This window comes from Saccostrea cucullata, unplaced genomic scaffold (assembly GCF_032062105.1).
Source record: "Saccostrea cucullata isolate Sc308-1 unplaced genomic scaffold, CSIRO_AGI_Scuc_v1 ctg10849, whole genome shotgun sequence".
NCBI classification, from domain to species: Eukaryota; Metazoa; Mollusca; class Bivalvia; order Ostreida; family Ostreidae; genus Saccostrea; species Saccostrea cuccullata.
Window position 1 is genome coordinate 1 of NW_026923619.1, and position 22,374 is coordinate 22,374.

The 22,374-nt window shown below is 34.3% G+C and overlaps 2 protein-coding genes and 1 long non-coding RNA gene across 5 annotated transcripts; 2 read left to right on the plus strand and 1 right to left on the minus strand.

Annotated features, from left to right (window-relative positions):
- Positions 1–3: 3 nt before the first annotated feature.
- On the minus strand, positions 4–10,472 carry LOC134264487 (ATP-dependent RNA helicase DHX8-like; the record flags this gene model as incomplete). Its single annotated transcript, XM_062746779.1, has 13 exons — positions 10,306–10,472; positions 7,875–7,960; positions 7,351–7,518; positions 6,940–7,136; positions 6,450–6,506; positions 5,359–5,551; positions 4,793–4,891; positions 2,917–3,027; positions 2,225–2,617; positions 1,736–1,883; positions 1,155–1,336; positions 568–762; positions 4–186 (listed from the first exon to the last, which is right to left on the minus strand). Coding segments are annotated over exons 1-13 (2,106 nt in total), but the record flags the coding sequence as incomplete, so codon positions are not given.
- Positions 10,473–10,485: 13 nt separating this feature from the next.
- Positions 10,486–11,417, plus strand: LOC134264486 (GTP-binding nuclear protein Ran). Its single transcript, XM_062746778.1, has one exon. It carries the CDS (start codon positions 10,548–10,550, stop codon positions 11,187–11,189), a length of 642 nt encoding a protein of 213 aa, XP_062602762.1. The 5' UTR covers positions 10,486–10,547; the 3' UTR covers positions 11,190–11,417.
- Positions 11,418–15,292: 3,875 nt separating this feature from the next.
- Positions 15,293–16,298, plus strand: LOC134264485 (uncharacterized). 3 transcript variants are annotated; one of them, XR_009991533.1, is made up of 3 exons: positions 15,293–15,744; positions 15,932–16,005; positions 16,237–16,298. It is a non-coding gene; the product is annotated as an uncharacterized LOC134264485 (long non-coding RNA). The 3 variants fall into 3 exon arrangements; XR_009991534.1 differs by having other exon boundaries at positions 15,293–15,740; positions 15,912–16,005; XR_009991532.1 differs by having other exon boundaries at positions 15,293–15,740.
- Positions 16,299–22,374: the final 6,076 nt, after the last annotated feature.

The following is a 22,374-nucleotide window of genomic DNA, read 5'->3' on the forward strand; positions in this document are numbered from 1 at the left end:
GGCCTTCAGTAGACCAAACAAGACGTCTGTGTGAATCGTCCTCTCATGAGCCTCGTCCAACATTATAATACTGTACTGAGTCAGATCGCCGTCAATCAGGCACTCTCTCAGCATCATACCATCTGTCATGTATTTGATCTTTGTCTCGGGACTCGTACAATCCTCAAAACGAATTGTGTAGCCAACCTGATGAAAATTAAAATCATGCATCTTCATGAAATTATCAAGGCATGCATAAATTTTATACATGTGGAGTATGTGCATGTGCTAAATGTGTATTATTATTTTGTATCACAATTTTAACAAAGCATCTATGGATATCTAAATTTGTTAAATCTTTTTGAAATATTTTTTTTATTTGATTCATTTTTTTAATCTGTGTTTTAAATGTACATTTTCATTTTTTTTTTTAAACATGCATCTTCCTTTGTGATCCCAAAAGGATACAGACAAAATCATTACTTCTGAAAAATTTCTCTTTGAAAGATATAAATGTAAAAGAAGTTGTATAAAATGCACAAGGGGAGAGTAATGTTGGTGAGTCAATTTTGAACCAAAAAAATTTACCTCCTGTCCCAGTCGACAACCAAATTCCTCCGAGACTCGTTTGGCGACAGACATGGCAGCGACTCGTCTCGGCTGAGTACATCCGATCTTCCCCGATGTCGTGTAGCCAGCCTCAGCGAGATACTGGGTGATCTGAGTTGTCTTCCCTGATCCCGTCTCACCAATGACGATTAATACCTGGTTGTCTGTCACAGCCTAAAATGGAGTTTATAAAGTTTAAAATAATTGTTAAACAACTGCCATCAAATATGACTGAGAACCAAAGTATAAGAGATTCAAGGGCTCTAACACCACCAGAGTTTATAAATTTTATTTTCTATCATTCAATTTTTCTTGTAAAATTTGAAATACCTAGTGCATTTTTTCTCTTAGATAATGATTTAAACAACTATTAACATACTACTACTACTATTTTTTTTTCTTTTGGGCACATAAAATGAATGTATAATTTTAGTTTTATAAATCTTTCTGACATCTCATTGACTAAATCTTAGTGATATTAATTCATCAAATTTGAATGACCTCCAGAATTCTTTTGATTTTCTCCTCATTTTTATCAGTCTGGATAAAGGATGACAACTCCCTACCTTGACTAGTTCGTCCTTGAGTTTAAATATAGGCAGACTCTGGCGCTGTTCCAGGAGCGATTTCTTTTCCTTCTTTCCGTAGGATGCCTTCTGACCCCCTGATATATGTTTCTTCCACTCTGGTAAATCAGCTGGGGCCATTCCTACTCCCCGCACCTGGGAGGCTAGCCTTCTGTCGCCATCTGGAACATACCCCAAAAATACAAATTGTTATTTAAACCTTCTGATTTCATTTACTTAATTTTTCTTACAAAAAGTATTTCATATACAATGTGTCATATTGCCTTTAGAGATATCATAAAACAAAAGGAAATGCTCAAATACTTCAAATTTAGTTTTTCAGAAAAAAGTATTGGCTGATGCGGACTTGATTTTTTTAATGAAGGGTATCATTTTGTTAAGATTTTTATTTAAGATTTCAAAGGTCTTCAACCTCTCCCCCCCCCCCCCCCCCCAAAAGACTGAGACGTTCTTGGAGTCAGAAGGTAATGTGATTATTTAGTAGGTAAAAATTCATGCTGAGATCAAAATTTATGCCACCTCCACTTCTGTATGAATTACAGTCTGACGATATAACCTACCCTCTGGCATGGGGTCGATCCAGTCTTTATTTAGCCCCGAGGGCACAGCGTCCATCTGGGCCTCTCTCTGGGCCTGCTTCAGCTCTCGCCTCTCCTTCTGTAGAGCATTCTGCATCATGGCAGCTTGTGACAAAGAGCCGTCAGGGTTCTGTCAAATCAATCATGTTACAAAATTATATATGTAAATGTAAAGTTAAGATATATGTAAAATTTCATTAAAAACAGATACTGTCTTGACATGCATGAACATGTCTAAATTTTAACATGTATGTATTTCATATACATGTATATGCATGCTACATTATTTTAAACCATTTAATCAATGCAATTTTTTCTCTCACGTCATTTTAAAGCAAGTATTCCTTTAAAAATTATACTTCACCATATTCAATTTATGGACATGAAGTAAAAGTCAAAATATGGTCAAAATTGACCAAATTTAAACAAAAATGTACTAACATTTAAAAAAAATTTTGAAGCCGATGTTACCTTGACAATTTTAACAGGACTAAGATCCATCCCCCCTCGGCCGTGCCCAGTCAGGAATGGCGCCTCCTCTTCTTTCAGTTCTATCTCTATATCCTCATCGGAATCATCGTCCTTCACCAACACCCCCATCTCCTCATCGAAGTCCGGCAGTTCTGACTTATCGATGACGTTAGCGGCGATCATCTGTTGGATCTCGAATCTCTCCGGGGACGACATTCGCTGATATCGCTTCTTTTCGCGGCTGTCGTCAATATCCGGGATGTGTTCCACCAGAGGCATGGTGGAGGGGCGGTCCGGGTTCCTGGCCTCCACTTGATTGTTGTGGATTTCTCCACCTACCAGGGTCTTGGTCTTTGATGGGTTTAAGTCTTCTCCGGTTTCCTGATCAACATCCTGAGAATGAAATGTGTTTATTAAACAGTAACTTTTATAAACTTCATAAAACAAATTTTGGAGTTGGTTCTGTGATTGAAAATGAGTAGAAATTTATATGAAATTTTCCAAATTATGGTGAACATGAGTTTGTGCAAAAACAACGAAAGTTACCCCCCTGCCCTCCAAAAATTAGTGATTCTTTAAAGTGTTTACTTTTAAAGATTTTACTTTTCAAATAAAAATTGTATTTCTTTGTACACCAATTACTTATATTATGCCTCATGCTAAAACTCTCTCCCTAACTCTCTGTACCATACCTTTAAAGATAAACTGGTTTTCTGGCCACTGAATGACAAAACTTTGACCTTGACCTTTTGACCTCTCTGCACCACATCACTGACATTTGTTACCCTCCCCTCTCTCCTCAACTGTCAACAAATGAACAAAAGGTGTTTTTAATACATATAACTGATAGATTAATTATTTAGCAGATTTTGATTTTTTTTTTATGAAACCTATGCAATTATACAATACACCATTTACGCAGCACAGTTAAGGTTACAAAAAGGAGGCGGAGCCTAATTTGTACGGGAAAACTTGACTATGACATCATACGTCATACAAAATTTCTTTAAAATACCACAAAATGAATTTATTGCTAATTTAACCAGTAAATATCTACATAAAATTTTATTCAAAAGCTTTAAACTTCCTTTAAAAAATCATTGTAAACAAAACTTGTATTGATTTGGCAGAGAAATTAGAGACTGTCATAAAAATTAGATTCATTCTCTGCATTATTTCTTACACAGCAAAACTGACTTTTATCAATTTATTTTTGAAATAAAATAATAACTAGAAAACTGACCAGTCAGCAAGGGTAATATGGGGTAGAATTAAAAGGGTATTCTCTTACAGAATGATTAATAAATGTACAAAGAAAAAGCAACAGCAACTGTATTCTTAAAATTTCAACATAATTTGAATATTCAAAAACCTGAAAACAATATTCTTGTATTTACATTAGGCAGTAAAGAACAACTTAACATTGAATTTATATTTAAACAATTATGAATCTTGTGTTATATAAAATGCCAGCCTTCAATGAATGCAAATATCATGAAGGCTTGACAATTTAACTTCAAACAAACGGCAGTTGCAGACAAAGGTTTTCATTAATCTTAAAGTGACCTAAAGAGAAGCCTACTAAATTTTCTGCAGCAGGCTAGATAATTACAAATCCCAAGGGATTAATTGTACCTCTCTCATCATTTTCTTCTAAAGTTACAATAAGGACTTTTTTCAGTATTAATGATAGAACGGAGTTTTTATACAACTACATTAAAAATTAAAAACATTCTTGAATTAATATATTTATAAAAAAAAAAGGAAAAAAGTGAAAAAAAAAAAAGTACCCTGGTAAATCAAAAAATCTTCTTTAATCTATTTCTTTTTTTAGGATTCAATGAAATCATAACTATTAAACAAAAATAAATAATAAAAATTTATATTTAAATCCACATATCAGAGTATTTGCATAGAATTCCAAAATGATTTAACTTCAAAACAAACTTCATTTGCAGACAGAGGTGGTACTTAATCTCAAAGTGACAGATAAAGATAATGCTCTGGAATTTCTTCAAGGAGGAAAGCTAATTAATCTCATGGGACTCCAATAGCATTCACTTTTACTAAAATAAACATCTTAGCAGTTATCTCTCTTTGCCAATGCATTCTTATATAAAGTTAAGGAATCTACAATTATCCACCACCCCAGCTCCAAACCAAGGGACATAATTGCCAAACTTAGCATCAAAATATGTATTTTTTAAACTACGTACCAAATTTGATCGATTGGGCAACCATAAAAAAAGTTGCCCGTTCATTCTTATTCATAGTTTAGGAATCTACCCCACCACCCCAGCTCCAAACTAGAAGTACATTTTAATCAAAAGCATCAAAATATGTCTTTCTGCCTATTAAACTCACCATACCAAATTTAAACTTGATATGGGCAACCATAAAAAAAGTTATTAAGAAAAAAACAGAAAATTTGTGGACGGATATAGTTTCAGACGGACAGACAGACAGAAGACGGATGGACTTTTACGGACAACAGAGTGATTACTATAGGGCACCCGCAAATCCTTGCGGGGCCCTAATAAAATAAATTTCTAGCAGCCGTTCACTTACCTGTGAAATATGAACGAGCCCTTCCCATTTCTTTCGAAGACCCTCTAACTGAACAAAGCAGCCAAACTGCATAATGGTGTTGACTCTCCCATTGTATATCTGTCAGATGAATTAAATAAACTTAAACATGGTAAACATAATCAACATGTAAACATGCATATTAATTGCTTACATATAAAAATATTTGCATACAATGCATATATGGTTTGGGAGACCTGCTGCAATATGCTGTAAGTGTATCCTCATGTAGCCCACAGGAATAAGTCAAGAGAGTAAGGAAGCAATGAAAAAGATGAAGATAATGAACACTGATCATTCTAAAAAAAATCTATAAACCAATCTGTGAACAGGGCACAAAACTCCTGGAAATTTCAAAGAGGGGATCAGATACCTCAGAGGATTAAGCTTCCCTAGTTACTTCACATTCTAAAAAAACATCATATTTTGATTTTTATTTCTGACAACCTTGAGGTGGTTCAGGTTACCTTAAGGTAATCTACCCTTTCCTGGTTCAGAGTACCTTAAGGTAACCTACCTTTTTTTCAGGGTACCTTAAGGTAACTTACCCTTCCTGGCTCAGGGTCCATAGGGAGCTCTTCTCTGTCCCTTTGTCTCCATTTCTTTTTATCTCTCTCACGACTTCGTGATCTTTGATCTCGTCGTCTTTTATCTCTGTCTCTTGACCTTGACCTATTTCTTCGTCTGTCTCTGTCTCGACTTCTTGACCTTGATCTATCTCTAGACCTGCTCCTCCTTCTCCTTTAAAAAATATAACACATAGTTTACAAATCTTGAATTAACTATTAGAAATTTAATAATATGATAAGTGAAATATCAGACTCAACAATAACAATGAGCAAAATCTCAGTGATTAAAATACAGCAAAACTTGGTTATAACGAAGTCGCTACGACCTATGAAATTACTTGTTATATCCATAATTCATTATAACCGTATAAGAAATTCACTAAATTTATATAGCTGGGGATCCAAGATGACTTGACTATATCCGTAAATTCACAATATCTGCACTAAACGAGTTTTACTGTATCTGATTTTTTTTTCAATGAAATGTTCATCAATTAATGAACCTTTCAGAAAATATATTTTTCAAATAAACATCACATATACCAATCAGCATTCATAACCATACTATACAGGGTTGTCCCCAACATCAGGGAAATTCGTTGCTTGTTATGACTACTCCCAAGACCCCCTTCTACTTTTCTCACGTCCCCTCATATTTCAATTCCTAATGACAAACCTGAATCTATATGACTTTCATGTAAGGAAAACCATCAGGTTCCTATTCAGTTATCTCAGTAAATGTGACCCTTTTAATTTTTTCTATCTTTACATATTCTGCAATCTGCATACTTTTTTCTATGATAATATGTTGGCCTTCTGATATGACCTTAATACAGTATATCTGATCTACCGGTATTTTTCACATCTTTTGCAATCAATTTTAATTTCAATTCACAAAAAATTAAAACACAGAGAAATTATGTCAATTGTTGTGTGCCATAAAAATAATAACCCTTTTTTTAATTTTGAAATCACAAAAATACATGTAACTTATGCAAAATAAAAACTGTACAAATCTATCCTTTTTAGCAAAATTTGCAAGACATAAAAAAACAAATATACTGTATTACCTTCTATCTCGCTCTCTGCTTCGACTCCGGTCTCTTCTTCTTTCTTTCTCCTTATTGCTACAAAAGGATTTTATTTCAATCATATGTATGTCTGTGTTTTTCCCTTCACAATGCTTCCAATTTAGAATCATACTTTTTGAAGTTTAAAGGGATACTTTTTATTGCAAAAAGCAAAGCATAAAAAATCTTAAGATGATGTGAATTCAATACATTTTGAAATATACTTCTCTTTAATATGACATGAAAAAATACCTGATAAATGATAATCATTGACAATCTAGTTTATGCCTTTTTTATTTTGTAAATATGAACATTGAGTTTAACTATGATATTGAATACCATGGATATGTCAAAGTGTTTTGGAAGTCCCTACCACTTTTCCTTCAAGTATTTTACCATTATAATCCAATTAAATATTAAATCCAAGGGTGATATGTCATCAATTCATAAACATTAAATGTTTGCTAAGTATTTTGGTAATTTCGATTACTTTTTTTCTTTTGGTGCTGGAGCATTCATTAGTGCCTCCAGTTCATTCATCATATCACCTGCCACATCAACATCTGTAACATCTGTTTTGATTGGCTTAGTAGCACTGTCATCTGTTCTTTCTGTTTTGATTGGCTTACTGTCTTCTGTCCTCTCTGTTTTGATTGGTTTTTCCTCATCTTCATCCAGCAACATATTCTACATTTAAAATAAAAATGGTCATTGCATGTAAGAAAGAATTATTGGTTTTCTTTTTTTTCATATACAAATTTTTGGGGTCATGAGCAATTAGAAACTTTAAAACAAATTCATTTCAAGCAACACATATTATACTTTATATATTTATCTTATGATTTAGCTCAACAATAAGGACCAAATCTGAAATCAAGTCAAAGAAAGTATAGGTGCTTACCCTGGTTTTGGGGTCATTTGCCAGAGCCAAACCTGGGAATAGCTTCTTTTTTATTTCCACGTCACTCTGAACACTTTCTTTGGTGATTTCTGTTTCTTTCTTGGTTTCTTTCTGTGGTTTTGGTTTCATTTTCTGGATCAGCCTGAGCAGATTTGCAACCAGTGAATCCTAAAAATAATAATATTTACAACATCAATAAGTTTGTTATAGGACACCACATATAAGCATTTATTTTTTATTTAAAAGCTCTACAATTCAAATTGTGTGAGAATTGGTTCACATATAATTTTCCCTTTCTCCAGATAACTTGTGGTAAAACTTTCATAATTTTGGTCATCATAGTCTAGTAATAGAAAATTTAGTCAATTATACCTGTACACATTACAGTTAAATAAAAAAATATTTTTTTATTACCCCATCCCTAACCATGGCATATTTCATTTTACACATTTCACCAAAGAAATAATGAATGTTTTTCATAAATATTTAGAACAAGTAATTATGAAGTTGACTCCATTTCTTACTGCAAACTCTGCACCATTTTCATCCAAAGCTTTTTTAAACTTCTGATATGTATCATTCTTTTCCGCCAGATGTATGATAAATTCAGCTGAAAAAAACAATGAGATGTGAGAATTTTGAAATCCTTTGTGTTAATTTTAACTCTTATATTAGTTTAGAAAAATATTTTAAATTCTTATCTGGTAAACTGAACTATATCAAACAGCAGGACTGAACCATAATATACTAAGGGATATTGAACTTATATTGGTGAATTGGCTGTACAAATGCATAAGCTTGACTCAAACTATGTTTTTATGGTAACAAAAATTTCCAAGAGAAAATTAACTCTCCTCCATTTAATGGATATAGCAAACAAATAGTAGATTAAACGTTCCTCATTAAAATTAGCATTGTTCAGACTTTGTTTTGGCAATTTTACATATGGTGTCATTTGAAGTCATGAAGTATAGATGTTTCAAATGTCACATTTTGTGTTTTGAATAGTCTGCCCTAATCATGCTAATTGGAAAACCTTCATCATATTATCGTTATACTTTGGTCACATTTGGTGTACTGCGATAGTTGTCACAAAACAAATTGTAATACAATTTCCAGTTCCTGATTTCAATCATATTCCAAACAGTAAAGTTGCTGTTGTAATGAATGAATTTGGCATCATAAATATAATAGCGATGAATCTGATTTCGCGAGTGATGCTTCACGCGAAATTACTCAATAATTAATTCCTTGGGTATAATAAGAATTCTACAGTACATTCTGCTTATTATATGTATATATAGCAAGCGCTACGAGCGCAGAGTGGCGGCAGGAAGCATCACTCGTCACCAAAGCTCTCAAAGCAACACCAAATTCAGACTTTGCACATTGATCCAAACGATTTTTTTGCCACAGTTACTTTGGACCCACAATACATTGCTTGTTTTAGCTACGTTCTCGCGATAAAAACCACAAAAGTTCGACAAAAAGTTAACGCGCCTATATTTAATGGACATATTAAATTATATTGAAGATAAATAGTAAATGAAATTAATATTCTTCATTAACTTTCAGCACTGTTCAGTCTTTTTTGGGGTACTACAACTTACATACTACATCATGTGACGTCAGAGTCTAGACGCAATCGTAACTACTTGGTCATTTCCATGAACGATAAATAACATTCTCTTTCAGAAAATGGCCAAGTAGTTACGAAAGATTCGAGTTGCATCAAATGTCATGTGCGGTTTGATGAGCCTGATTAAATTAAAGCATAGAGAAATATCTGCACTCACCCTAATGGTTGCACCGTCAACATAATAAACAGAAGTTAATTAAGAGACCATCTATTTTTGCAATGTTAACTATTATTGAAAATTATGCAGGTCCAGTACAATCACCAGATATAGCTACGTAGGTAGAATTACTTACGTAGCTTTACTTACCTACCTCAGGTAGCTTTATTTAGCTATTTCAAGGTAAGTTTTCAAAAGTTTTCTTTTTATTAAAAAGAGACAAAAAGTCGCAATTAAATGCCTATTGATATTTATACTAGGGAGGCTTAAAAAAACAATCCAAAGCAGAGATAGTTCATACATTGCTGCGTTTGGACAATTTAGAGCCAAACATGTAATTCCATTGTTTGGTTAACTGTCGTCTCTATTTGGCGTGGTGAGGCATGACTGAGTATGATTACTTCACATTGTGCTGAATAATTACCGACCTATTATCATGTTAACCGGAACTGGACTTCTTTTTCATTTCATTCAAGAAGTAACTGTTCTAACTGTCATACATAGCCCAAAAACTTTTAGAACTTTGATTGCAATTGCGCAGAAAGACATTTTTCCAAGAGGGATTTTTTCATGAGTTGTTTTCAGATGAGTTTAAAGTTGAAAATGATCACTGCATCAAAATGATATTTTCTGCACACCCTGAGAAAAATGCTTTTTAATAGAAATGAATCAATTTGGTAGCTAAATAAAGCTACCTCAGCTAGGTAAATAAAGCTATGTTGGTAAATCAAGCTACGTAGCTAAATTTAGTGATTGTACCAGACCTGATATGTAAATTTACATGCATATCTCAACACAGTGAAAAATATCATAGTATTATCGCAATATAAATTTTTGGCCAATACCAAGCCTAATATGTGACTGACAAAGTAATTTCATATTTTTTTTTTAAGAGAAATTCTGGCTCTCTAGTTGTTGTTTTTTTTCAGTAAACTTGGGAGTGAGGGGATATTCACACTTAAGCCTGAATGGTCACACTTTCTAACACATATATACATAATGTGTATAAATAGCCATTTCCATTTATAAATATTTGTTATATAATTCAAGTTGAACGGGTTCTTGCCAGTATTAACTGGATATGTAGTGGAGAGAAATATTACACCATCTCTTCATTTGGAGAAAATTCGAGTTACATCTTTAGACACAATTTTCATACCTAGGTCCTTGTCATTTAGTCCCAGATGGTTCTCAAGTTCTGTACAAACTTTAGAGACCAGAGACAAATACTCAAGTTTTTGCAATTCGTCCATCTTTTCTTAAAATGTGATGAGATGTTTACTCCGGAAGTACGTTTTTTAACTGCGCATTTTCAGGGCGCATGGTAATTTTGCTACCTCCTTTCATAAAAGAGCGAAACTCTTGGCAGGCGCGCCATTTTGCGTAGCACACCGGTTTACAATGGCAGATCAAATTCCTACATTTAAACTTGTTCTTGTTGGAGATGGTGGCGTGGGAAAGACAACATTCGTCAAAAGACACGTCACAGGAGAATTTGAGAAGAAATATGTCGCCACACTCGGTGTTGAGGTCCATCCTTTGAAATTTCACACAACTCGTGGTGAGATCATCTTCAATGTATGGGATACAGCTGGTCAAGAAAAATTCGGTGGTCTGAGAGATGGTTACTACATTCAAGGACAGTGCGCCATTATAATGTTTGATGTCACATCTCGTGTGACCTACAAAAATGTTCCCAACTGGCATAGAGATCTGGTGCGCGTTTGTGAAAATATCCCCATTGTTTTGTGTGGGAACAAAGTTGATATCAAAGATCGAAAAGTGAAGGCCAAAGCCATCGTGTTTCACCGAAAAAAGAACTTACAGTACTATGATATTAGCGCCAAGAGTAACTACAACTTCGAGAAGCCTTTCCTTTGGTTGGCCAGAAAATTGGTTGGAGATGCGAATCTGGAATTTGTTGCTATGCCTGCCCTTCAACCACCAGACATCAAGATGGACCCAAATCTAGCAGCACAGTACGAACAAGAGCTACAAGCCGCAGTGGAAGTCGCACTCCCAGATGACGACGACGATTTATAGATTTTATAAACACTTTTCAGCTCTGATATTTATCACTGTTTATAAGAGTCAATTGATGAACTTCTGACATCTGTGAACTAACTTGGGACACATTCACAAACATTGTTTCAAAAAAAAAAGTGTAATCATGAACTTTATGTTTTATTTAAAATGCCTAAATGGTTTTGTTATATGACAAATGTTTGTATTTGTGTCACTTTTGTAAACAAATAAAATGGACAAAACTAAGTTGAGTTCACTTGGATTGAGCAAGGCAATCAGGAAAACCCAGACCAGATGTTTACTTTCCGATTTTTTCCATGAAGAAAGGCACATCCAATTTCAAGAACAGAAATTGAAGGATTTTTATTTTTAATTCTATGATTTGAATTATAATACCATGATTCCCATTTTCACGAAAAAAGAAAATGTCAGACTAAGATGGGAGAGATGATTTAACAAATATGAACAAAAGGGTATCAGATGGCAAGATCATAATAGAGAAATGTGAAAATTTTAATTTTGTTAATTTTTAGCTCACCTCAACGAAGTTGGGGGAGCTTATGTAATACCCTCGGTGTCGGCGTCGGCGTCCCAGGTTAAGTTTTTTGGAGCAGTTTTCTTTTTAAGTACTTCTATGTCCTATATTGATTAGACATGCATGGAAGATGGTTCTAGTGTGTTTCATTGTACCAGTCAAAGTTTCAGATGCTGCAATTTCAGGGAAGGAATGACCAGGTTAATGTTTTTGGAGCAGGTTAACATTTTTGGTGCAGTTTTTGGTGTAGGTTTCATTTCCAAGTAACTATAAGCCCTATGTTGACCAAACTTGCATGGATGGTACATCTAAGGATGCATACTAACAGGCTTGCTTCGGATGCTGAATCTGACCTACATTTTCCGGTTGAGTGAACAGGTTAAAGTTTTTGGTGCAGGTTTCATTTCCAAGTAACTATAAGCCCTATGTTGACCAAACTTGTATGGATGGTACATCTAAGGATGCATACTACTGGGCTTGCTTCAGATGCTGAATCTGACCATCATTTTCCGGTTGAGTGAACAGGTTAAAGTTTTTGGTGTAGGTTTCATTTCCAAGTAACTATAAGCTCTATATTGACCAAACTTGCATGGATGATGCATCTAAGGATGCATACTACTGGGCTTGCTTCAAATGCTGAATCTGACCTACATTTTCTGGTTGAGTGAACAGGTTAAAGTTTTTGGTGCAGGTTTCATTTCCAAGTAACTATAAGACCTATGTTGACCAAACTTGCATGGATGGTACATCTAAGGATGCATACTACCAGGCTTGCTTCGGATGCTGAATCTGACCTACATTTTGCGGTTGAGTGAACAGGTTAAAGTTTTTGGTGCAGGTTTCATTTCCAAGTAACTATAAGCCCCATAGGCGTAGTCACAGGGGGGGCAGCGGGGGCACTAGCCCCCCCACTTTCAGATGTGGGGGGGCAAGAGTATGTCTGTGCCCCCCCACTTTTTAAAAGAAGAACAAAATCACAGCTATTTTCCCCAACATTACCTTTACTATAGGAAATATTCATTGAATGGATTTCAAAGTAACTTGCCTTTGAAAAAGTTGGCCTCTACCCCCCCCCCCCCCCCCCCCCCCCCCCCCCCCACGAAATAGGATTTTCGAGTTTGGGGAACTTTCCCCTTTTTTTTTTTTTTTTTTTTTTTTTTGCTTGTCAATGAATTTCTGGAGTTGAGCCCCCCACTTTTAAGTTTGGTTTTTTTTTTTTTTTTTTGCTTGTCAAAGAAATTCTGGAGTTGAGCCCCCCACTTTTAAGTTTGGTTTTTTTTTTTCAAAGAATTTCTGGAGTTGAGCCCCCCCACTTTTAAGTTTGTGACTACGCCTCTGAGCCCTATGTTGACCAAACTTGTATGGATGGTACATCTAAGGATGCATACTACTGGGCTTGCTTCAGATGCTGAATCTGACCATCATTTTCCGGTTGAGTGAACAGGTTAAAGTTTTTGGTGTAGGTTTCATTTCCAAGTAACTATAAGCTCTATATTGACCAAACTTGCATGGATGATACATATAAGGATGCATACTACTGGGCTTGCTTCAGATGCTGAATCTGACCTACATTTTCTGGTTGAGTGAACAGGTTAAAGTTTTTGGTGCAGGTTTCATTTCCAAGTAACTATAAGCCCTATGTTGACCAAACTTGCATGGATGATACATCTAAGGATGCATACTACCAGGCTTGCTTCGGATGCTGAATCTGACCTACATTTTCCGGTTGAGTGAACAGGTCCAAGTTTTTGGTGCAGGTTTCATTTCCAAGTAACTATAAGCCCTATGTTGACCAAACTTGCATGGATGATACATCTAAGGATGCATACTACCAGGCTTGCTTCGGATGCTGAATCTGACCTACATTTTCCGGTTGAGTGAATAGGTTAAAGTTTTTGGTGCAGGTTTCATTTCCAAGTAACTATAAGCCCTATGTTGACCAAACTTGCATGGATGATACATCTAAGGATGCATACTACCAGGCTTGCTTCGGATGCTGAATCTGACCTACATTTTCCGGTTGAGTGAACAGGTCCAAGTTTTTGGTGCAGGTTTCATTTCCAAGTAACTATAGGCCCTATGTTGACCAAACTTGCATGGATGATACATCTAAGGATGCATACTACCAGGCTTGCTTCGGATGCTGAATCTGACCTACATTTTCCGGTTGAGTGAATAGGTTAAAGTTTTTGGTGCAGGTTTCATTTCCAAGTAACTATAAGCCCTATGTTGACCAAACTTGCATGGATGATACATCTAAGGATGCATACTACCAGGCTTGCTTCGGATGCTGAATCTGACCTACATTTTCCGGTTGAGTGAACAGGTCCAAGTTTTTGGTGCAGGTTTCATTTCCAAGTAACTATAAGCCCTATGTTGACCAAACTTGCATGGATGATACATCTAAGGATGCATACTACCAGGCTTGCTTCGGATGCTGAATCTGACCTACATTTTCCGGTTGAGTGAACAGGTTAAAGTTTTTGGTGCAGGTTTCATTTCCAAGTAACTATAAGCCCTATGTTGACCAAACTTGCATGGATGATACATCTAAGGATGCATACTACCAGGCTTGCTTCGGATGCTGAATCTGACCTACATTTTCCGGTTGAGTGAACAGGTCCAAGTTTTTGGTGCAGGTTTCATTTCCAAGTAACTATAAGCCCTATGTTGACCAAACTTGCATGGATGATACATCTAAGGATGCATACTACCAGGCTTGCTTCGGATGCTGAATCTGACCTACATTTTCCGGTTGAGTGAACAGGTCCAAGTTTTTGGTGCAGGTTTCATTTCCAAGTAACTATAAGCCCTATGTTGACCAAACTTGCATGGATGATACATCTAAGGATGCATACTACCAGGCTTGCTTCGGATGCTGAATCTGACCTACATTTTCCGGTTGAGTGAACAGGTCAAAGTTTTTGGTGCAGGTTTCATTTCCAAGTAACTATAAGCCCTATGTTGACCAAACTTGCATGGATGATACATCTAAGGATGCATACTACCAGGCTTGCTTCGGATGCTGAATCTGACCTACATTTTCTGGTTGAGTGAATAGGTTAAAGTTTTTGGTGTAGGTTTCATTTCCAAGTAACTATAAGCTCTATATTGACCAAACTTGCATGGACGATACATCTTAGGATGCACACTAATGGACTTGCTTCGGATGCTGAATTCGACATACATTTTTCAGTTAATAAACCAGGTAAAAGTTATGGGTGAGTTTCCAAAAAACTATAAGGCTTATATAACATTGTATAAACCAAACTTGCACAAATGTTGCATCAAGAGATGAAAACTCTCAAATTTGCTTCAGATGCTGGATTTTGATTACATTTTCATGAAGAAGAACTAGTTTAAATTTTTTATGTAGGTCTATTTCAAAGTATCAGATCAAAATTGCTTAAATATTTTCATTTTTGGAATGTACACTTTTTGTTGGTTAATTGTGTGACTTTGCCTTACTTAAAGACAACATTCGTTGAGGTGAGCTCTGTAATCTCTGATTACCTATGTTTTTATATGATTGTTGCTTCATGTGACCAAACTAAAAAAAAAAAAATAAATGGTGAACTTGCCCAAGACAAAATGAACTGCTGTTTTTAGCTGTTATATAGCAGTGTTTTACCAGTTTTTCAAATTTACAGCTGTTATTTAGCAGTTCTCAGCTGTTCATTTCATAGCTGTTTTCAAAACTGTTTCAAGAGCAGTAAGCTTAGCTGTTTTTAAGCTGTTCTTCAGCAGTTCATCTCAGAACAGGTAATAAAAAAACTGCTTTGGAGTTAACAGCAGTTGTCTGTTCCTGTTAGCTGTTATGTATAATTTGATCGGGATTGAGAAACTGTTGAAATGTCGGGCTTGGTGTTCAATTAATTTAAACAACAGACCGCCAAAATTCAACAACCTTGGCTGCCATATTGTATAGTTTGGAGAGAAGGCAAGAGAATGTTTTGAAGAGGGGGATTGTCGTCACCAATAAGACAGAGATTGGATTGCTATATCTAACAAAAGATGCAGATATTTTATATACAGTAGGTATATGTTTTTAATACATGTGTGTTTGTTGATAAATAAAAAAATAAGTGTTCTAAATCTGCTACGTTTTAGCCACATTTCAGTCAGCTCAGAGAACTCTTGAAGGATTGATATAGCATTGCCAATTTTTTAGGAGGATTGTCATTTTTTGCACTGATTTACCATAGCCTATACGATGTTTTTGTAGAAGGAGAAGATATAGGTGGATGTAGTGATTTTCTTGGACCTGATTGGGACTAAAAAACGGGGCCTGTATATGAGGTATATATTTCTTTTTTTTATTTTAGGAAAAGCTTTAGATATTAAAGAAAAATTTTAATTAAATCACTAATCAAATAATCATGAATGCCTTTATTGTAAACAAATTGACACAAAATTGAAGAAACTAAACTTGTATAGGATATATAAAGGTAGATTATAAAAGGTTAGCAATTAATTTGAATTTTATTTATTCAACTGTGAAACTTAGTGTGTGTGTTTTTTAACTGATAGGATTTGCAAATTGACCAAGAGCAGCCAGCAAACATTAAACATGCAGTGACCTTACAAGTAACAAAGAATTAAGTGGAGAAAATAATTTTTCATTGGACAGATCATGAGATGGGTGTGATTTTAGAAAGCCCTGGGATATTAATTGAATTGCGAGAAATGAATCAGGAACGCAGGTAGAAAGTGGCAAAGACCAATACCATAAGATGTTCCTATTAAAGATTTAAAATTGTAGCTGATATTAATACAAATATTGTAAAGTATGTGTAATGTACTAAATAAATCAAGATTGATATAAAAAGTATAAATATTCTTAGTAAATATTCTATATTACTGTGTTCCAATACCTAATAGTGTTGTACTTTTTACTACCACTTGAATAGATTTCTATTTTATTTATTATCTAAAATGCCACATTCTTGTATTTTTTTATGATAAATTATTAAATTTGTGACTGAAGAGTTTAAACTTTCTCCATATGCTGTTCTGTATGTTTGTCAACAGATAGGAATTAGGATCCAATGCATTGGTTATGAACATAATATGTACATTTTCTTTCATTTAAAATTGTTGCTCCTAATAATATAATAAATAGTATATAATTATACACATTGTTGATAGTGTTGTAAATAATCATATATGTATGCAATTATTTAGCAGTTCCTAGCAGTTTTACAGCAGTTCCTAGCAGTTTTAAGTCACTGGGATGTCCATATAAGGAAATGCTTGTTATCAGTTCTCCTGAATATTAAATAGCTTACAGCAGTTTTTGAAGCAGTTCTCATTAATATTCATACCGGACAGCTGTTTTCACAGAGCTCATTAAAATATTTCGGCCTATACGACAGCTAAAGAACTGGGAATGCTAAATAACTGCTGTTAACTGCTATTGGAATGTGTGTATGCAAATTACTAATTTGCATAAAGTGAGTGAACTGGAATGCTTAGGAACAGCAAAAGAACAGCTGTTAAATGAGAACTGGGAAGGTTAATTAACAGCTAAATTACAGCTGTTCATTTTGACTTGGGAGGTTTGATTTTAATGAGACTGGAAAGTTGTCAGTCAGCCTGTGACTTTTAAATTTGATTTCAGTCTCTTCTGAGTTTATGGTCTTGAGGTCAACGCTAGATACTAATTAAATCCTATATCCTGGAGGTGAATTGAAAACTACAGTGTGATTCTGAATAAAAGGATTGGACATCCTTAAAATACGCTGTAAGGGTTATCTCTCTTAATACATGTCTTTTTCCCACACTCCTACTAGCAGTCTTAACCATGTAAATAAAAACATAATAGGATATATATGTAGGCAGAATTAAGTTTTGCTTTATCAACAAAAATTTAACAAGAAATTTGGTTGGTTTACAGATTTAGTTTACCTATTGAGCGCCAAGGATTATATAAATTTTTAAATATTAATTATAGTTAAATATATATGTATAAACTCTTGCATATATTGTTTATTGTTTGTAAGTATATGAACAGTTTTATCGAGTTAATGATAATGGATTTGTTTTATTATCTGAATTAGGGTTGACATTCAAACACTTCTTATAGAAAACCTTATTAAGGTTCAACGATTATCTGATATGAGCGATAACTCTCTCTAAAATGAATGTCTGTTATTCGTTTATAAAAATGTGAAGTTTTTAAATGAAACGTGTCCATTGAAATTAAGCTAAATGAAAGATATGCTTTTCTTGTACTTAAAACAGATCCATAGTAACAGTTTCAAAAAAAGGAGGAGGGGGACAACTTACAAACAAAAAAGCAACATCAACAACAATAACAAAAAACAAAAAAAAAAACAAAAACAAAAACGGACAAGCGGTTAAAAAAAACAACCGTTCAAATCCTGGATTTTGTTCGACCTAACAAGAAGGAGAGAACTCAGCTTTTAAAGGAAAATACTAGTATACTTTAGCAGAATACTCAGACCCCCCCCCCCCCCCCCCCCCCGGGGGGGATTTATGTGCCTGTATGAATTAGATGTTAATTGTTTTAGTTGGAATGATATACGATCACTTGTAGAAAATGTATTACCGAATTTCTAGATCCCGCTGTTTTTGAGCTATTAAACTATATTGAGAAGGAAATGTCCCTTTTATCTTGCAGATTTTGCGTCCTGCTGAGAATGTGTTAAAACAAATATGATATGTCTTTTCATAACTTTATTGATGTCACATCAATGATGTGTGTAAACAATTAGCACTCTTAAATTTAATGATAATGATCGTAGATAAATGGAAAGGTCACCTGTAAGAGATGTCATACTGAGACATTGCTGAGAAAAAATGGAGGAGTTGACCAATTAAGACACCTTAACAGAGAATACAAAAACTCAAAGTGAATTAGACCACTTAAAAAAAATTGTTTGGTTGCCCTATCCGACCGACTGGCTAAGTGGCCCTATTTTTTTCACCTACCTACCGCCCCATTTTTTCGTCATTATTATTTTTTATTCAAGCAGTATTTTGAAAGCGAGAGTGGAGGGTGGGGGCCGGGGGTAATCGGGGAAAGAAAATTCAAGTTACCCCCCCCCCCCCCAAAAAAAAAACCTTGAATAAAAAAGAACCATATTACGGTTTATTTGAAGCAATTATAATGCAATTTTTATAATTAGTCACAAAGAAACTCTTATATCTGTTTTTACGTCTATATTAAATGATTAACTTAATAAATAAATAAAAACATTAAGACCAACTTTGAAATATCGTTTGCTTGCCCTCTTCCAACTCAGGATAAAAAAAATTGGTTGGTAGGTTATAGGTAGGTAAAAAATATTTCTCTCAGAAAATTTTAATATCAAGGATAATTTTTTAAAATCTTTTTTCCAGAACACAAAATAAAAAAAATATAATTGCTTCTTGGGGATTAAAAAAAAAGCTTCGAGAAGGACCATCTTTAGCCAGTCAGGGGTTCAAAATTTTTTTTGTCATGGTCAAGTCCAGGACTTAAAGCGTAAATTTTAGGCAAGTCCGAGGAAGAAATTTGAAAGTCCATATTAACCTATACATCATTAAATTTATGTTACTTACAATTTATTTTCATTTGTTGCATTGAATGAATAAAGACTATATGTATTAATATATGTTTTATTTTTCCTCCATAAACTGTCATATAGTCATACATGAGTATTTCAAAAGTACCAGACTGATAGATTATTGGTACATTACAATAACTTTTACAAATACTCACTACTGAATAAACCATCTGTTACAATAAATAGCAGTTAGAATGTGCTGTAAGTCAAAGCTAAAACCGAAATTTAAAAAACTAATAGACTAATTGCCGTTTGTCATATAGGAGGAAACATGAGGAATTGCGTAAAAGCAAGAATCTAACCGCAACGGAAAATAAAAAGACGGATTGTATTTTCGAAACGTTCGTAATGTTTTATGGGTATTTTAACGACCACAAACCCATTTTTACGTAATACATTTGAGAATTTGCTTTATTTTTAGCTTTACGATCATTTTTTTAACTTAAAAAAAAAGATAAACAAAAAACAGCCAAGTCCCAGGACTTAGGCGAATTCTAAATGCCGAGTCCGGATCCGGAATTTGTTAGTCCGGGACGTCGGGCTTGAGGAATTTTGAACCCCTGCCAGTATAGGTCGGGATAGGGCAACCAAACAATTTTTTTAATATGGCCTAAAATTTTTTAAAACAAAACGTTACTAGAAGAATGTGCTGTTATAATTGTTAGTGTTATTCGCGTTTCTTGGGGGGAAAAAAAGAAAAACGAATTTTTACTTTTTTTTTTATTTTTTTAACGATGACAATTCCGTCTCAAAGATACATACAATTTTGTTTGAACATTTCAGGTAATTTTATTCTCGGTGGACAGATTTGAATTTTAATCGATCTAGCTCTGAAAGTGAATTAATGTAATTGCATTATATATGTAGAGGTATATCTGAAAGTGTTGATCCCTTTGTAGACAATAACTTTCTCTACACAAGGGGATTTTTTACAGCCTAAAGTTATTTCTGTGATTTGCTTCTTTTTTTTTTCAAAGTAAACAAATAAGGAATAATTCATCAAGTATATATAATTTAATTTTGTTTGTATTCTCGCCTCTCATTGGTTGATTTCCAAAAAGGAACGCAAAACATTTTGTATAATCTGGTTTGGTATGGGGACACACCCCCTTGACGACCAGCTTAATCATCATATCCATGCAATCCCCTCATTTCCAGTCCTCGGAATCCATGGAAAATTCCAGATTTAATAAATGTACCTTCAACTTTAAACAATTACTCGTTCTTACCTCATGTAAACAAACATCATGGCTGCTAGATCTATGTATCAGTTATTACCTCCCCTCGCTTCAAATCACTTCCGTTACTACGGTTGTATTATTGCGCGGTAAATTTGAACTTATAAAACATGTAAAAAGCAACGCAATTTTACATCAAAAGTTGTTTAATTATTTTAAAATTAAATTATAAGAAGTGACTTTAATTCTTGGCCATATTATCGAGTATAATCTGGTTTGGGTCAGTTTCGCTTTTTTATAATCCGCTTCGCGGATTATAAAGCGTAAACTGACCCAAACCAGATTATACTCGATAATATGGCCAAGAATTAAAGTCATTTCTTAAATAAAACTGATCTTCGACAAAACTAGTTTGTTAAAAATCTAATAAACTATATGTTCTGTGAGCACTGAGCTCATAAAATAATACCCCCTCCCCCCAGCCTTTCTATGATTATAATGGCAAAACACATCAATGTTTTGCTCTGGGAGACCCGGAATTAATAAATGTCAGATCAAAAAGTAAAATAGGAGGTGCCCAATGACGTTATGTAATAAAGAATCTCTGAAAATACGAGGGTTGATCCAAATGTAATGTCACAACTTCGATAAAATCGCTACCCGTCGACGAAAAACAACAAAATTATCAATGATGAAATCTACATTTATTTCAAATCAGACCTGAAAATTTCGATTCAACACGATTTATACTTTTCAAAATATCAGATTTTATACAACGTGCGATTATGGTAGTCGCCGCACCTAAATAACGTCATATGACGGATACGTGCCGTCATACATTTAGACACTTCCCTTCGTTTCTTTAAAACATATTTGAGATCCACGAACACGTTCACAAATTTCACTTTCTTAAAGAAAACTTGGTACCCATCGTACACTCACTCTTTCCATAATTAATTCTTCTGTCAAAATTATCTGAACAGTAGTATAAGACCAACTTAAAATTTCACATAATGCTCAAACCGTATGTCTTTTTTTGACAACGTCACACACCATAGAACGTTTCCGTCCGTCCTCCCATCTTTAGGTCTTCTTGTCATCTGCTGAGCATTCAATGACCCATCACCCACCCGAAATCACTGAAACCATCTAAACAAGTCTCTTATTTATATTTTTTCCTATGTGAGTCTGGTGAATCAACGTAACTGTCTCTACTGGCGATATCGATTTCTCCATTTTGAAGCAAAATGCATTACAGTTTGTTTTGGCTTTTTTGACCATTTCGACATTTCCTTTTTTCAATGCACCGGAGTAAAACAATGATGTTTTTGATAAAAAAAAAAAATAGTAATTAAGTCATAATTTTCAACTTAAGACCAGAAAATTATGTAAAGTTTTGTCTTTTAAAATATTTTTTGATTACTAGTATTCGCTTTTAAAAGATGCTTTTTAATGTGTTTTTCTTTTCTATTCTAAAAACAGTACACTTTAATTTGTGACGTTCGGTTGTGACGCGGCGACATCCCCATTGTTCTATGTTTTAAACACCTACAAAATAAATTCAGTTAAACATTATTTCAAGTTTAATTAGATTTATATTTATGCATCTTTTGGTATATAATATTTGATAATATGGCGCCAAAAATAAAAGATATGGACACTGTGACATTACTTTTGGATCAACCCTTGTATATATATCATGAAAATTTATTCAGTGGTATAGGAGGAGTTGCGGATAAGAATTGTGTATACCCTTCAATATTATGGAAAGAATGATAGTTTCCATGTTTTGTTGTGGGAACCTCAAAGTGTGTGTTGGATCAAAAAGTAAAATAAGAGATGCACAAAGGTACTATGCAAAGATTATCTGAATGTCCCAATAAATTTCATTTAGTGGTAAAAGAGGAGTTGTGGATAAG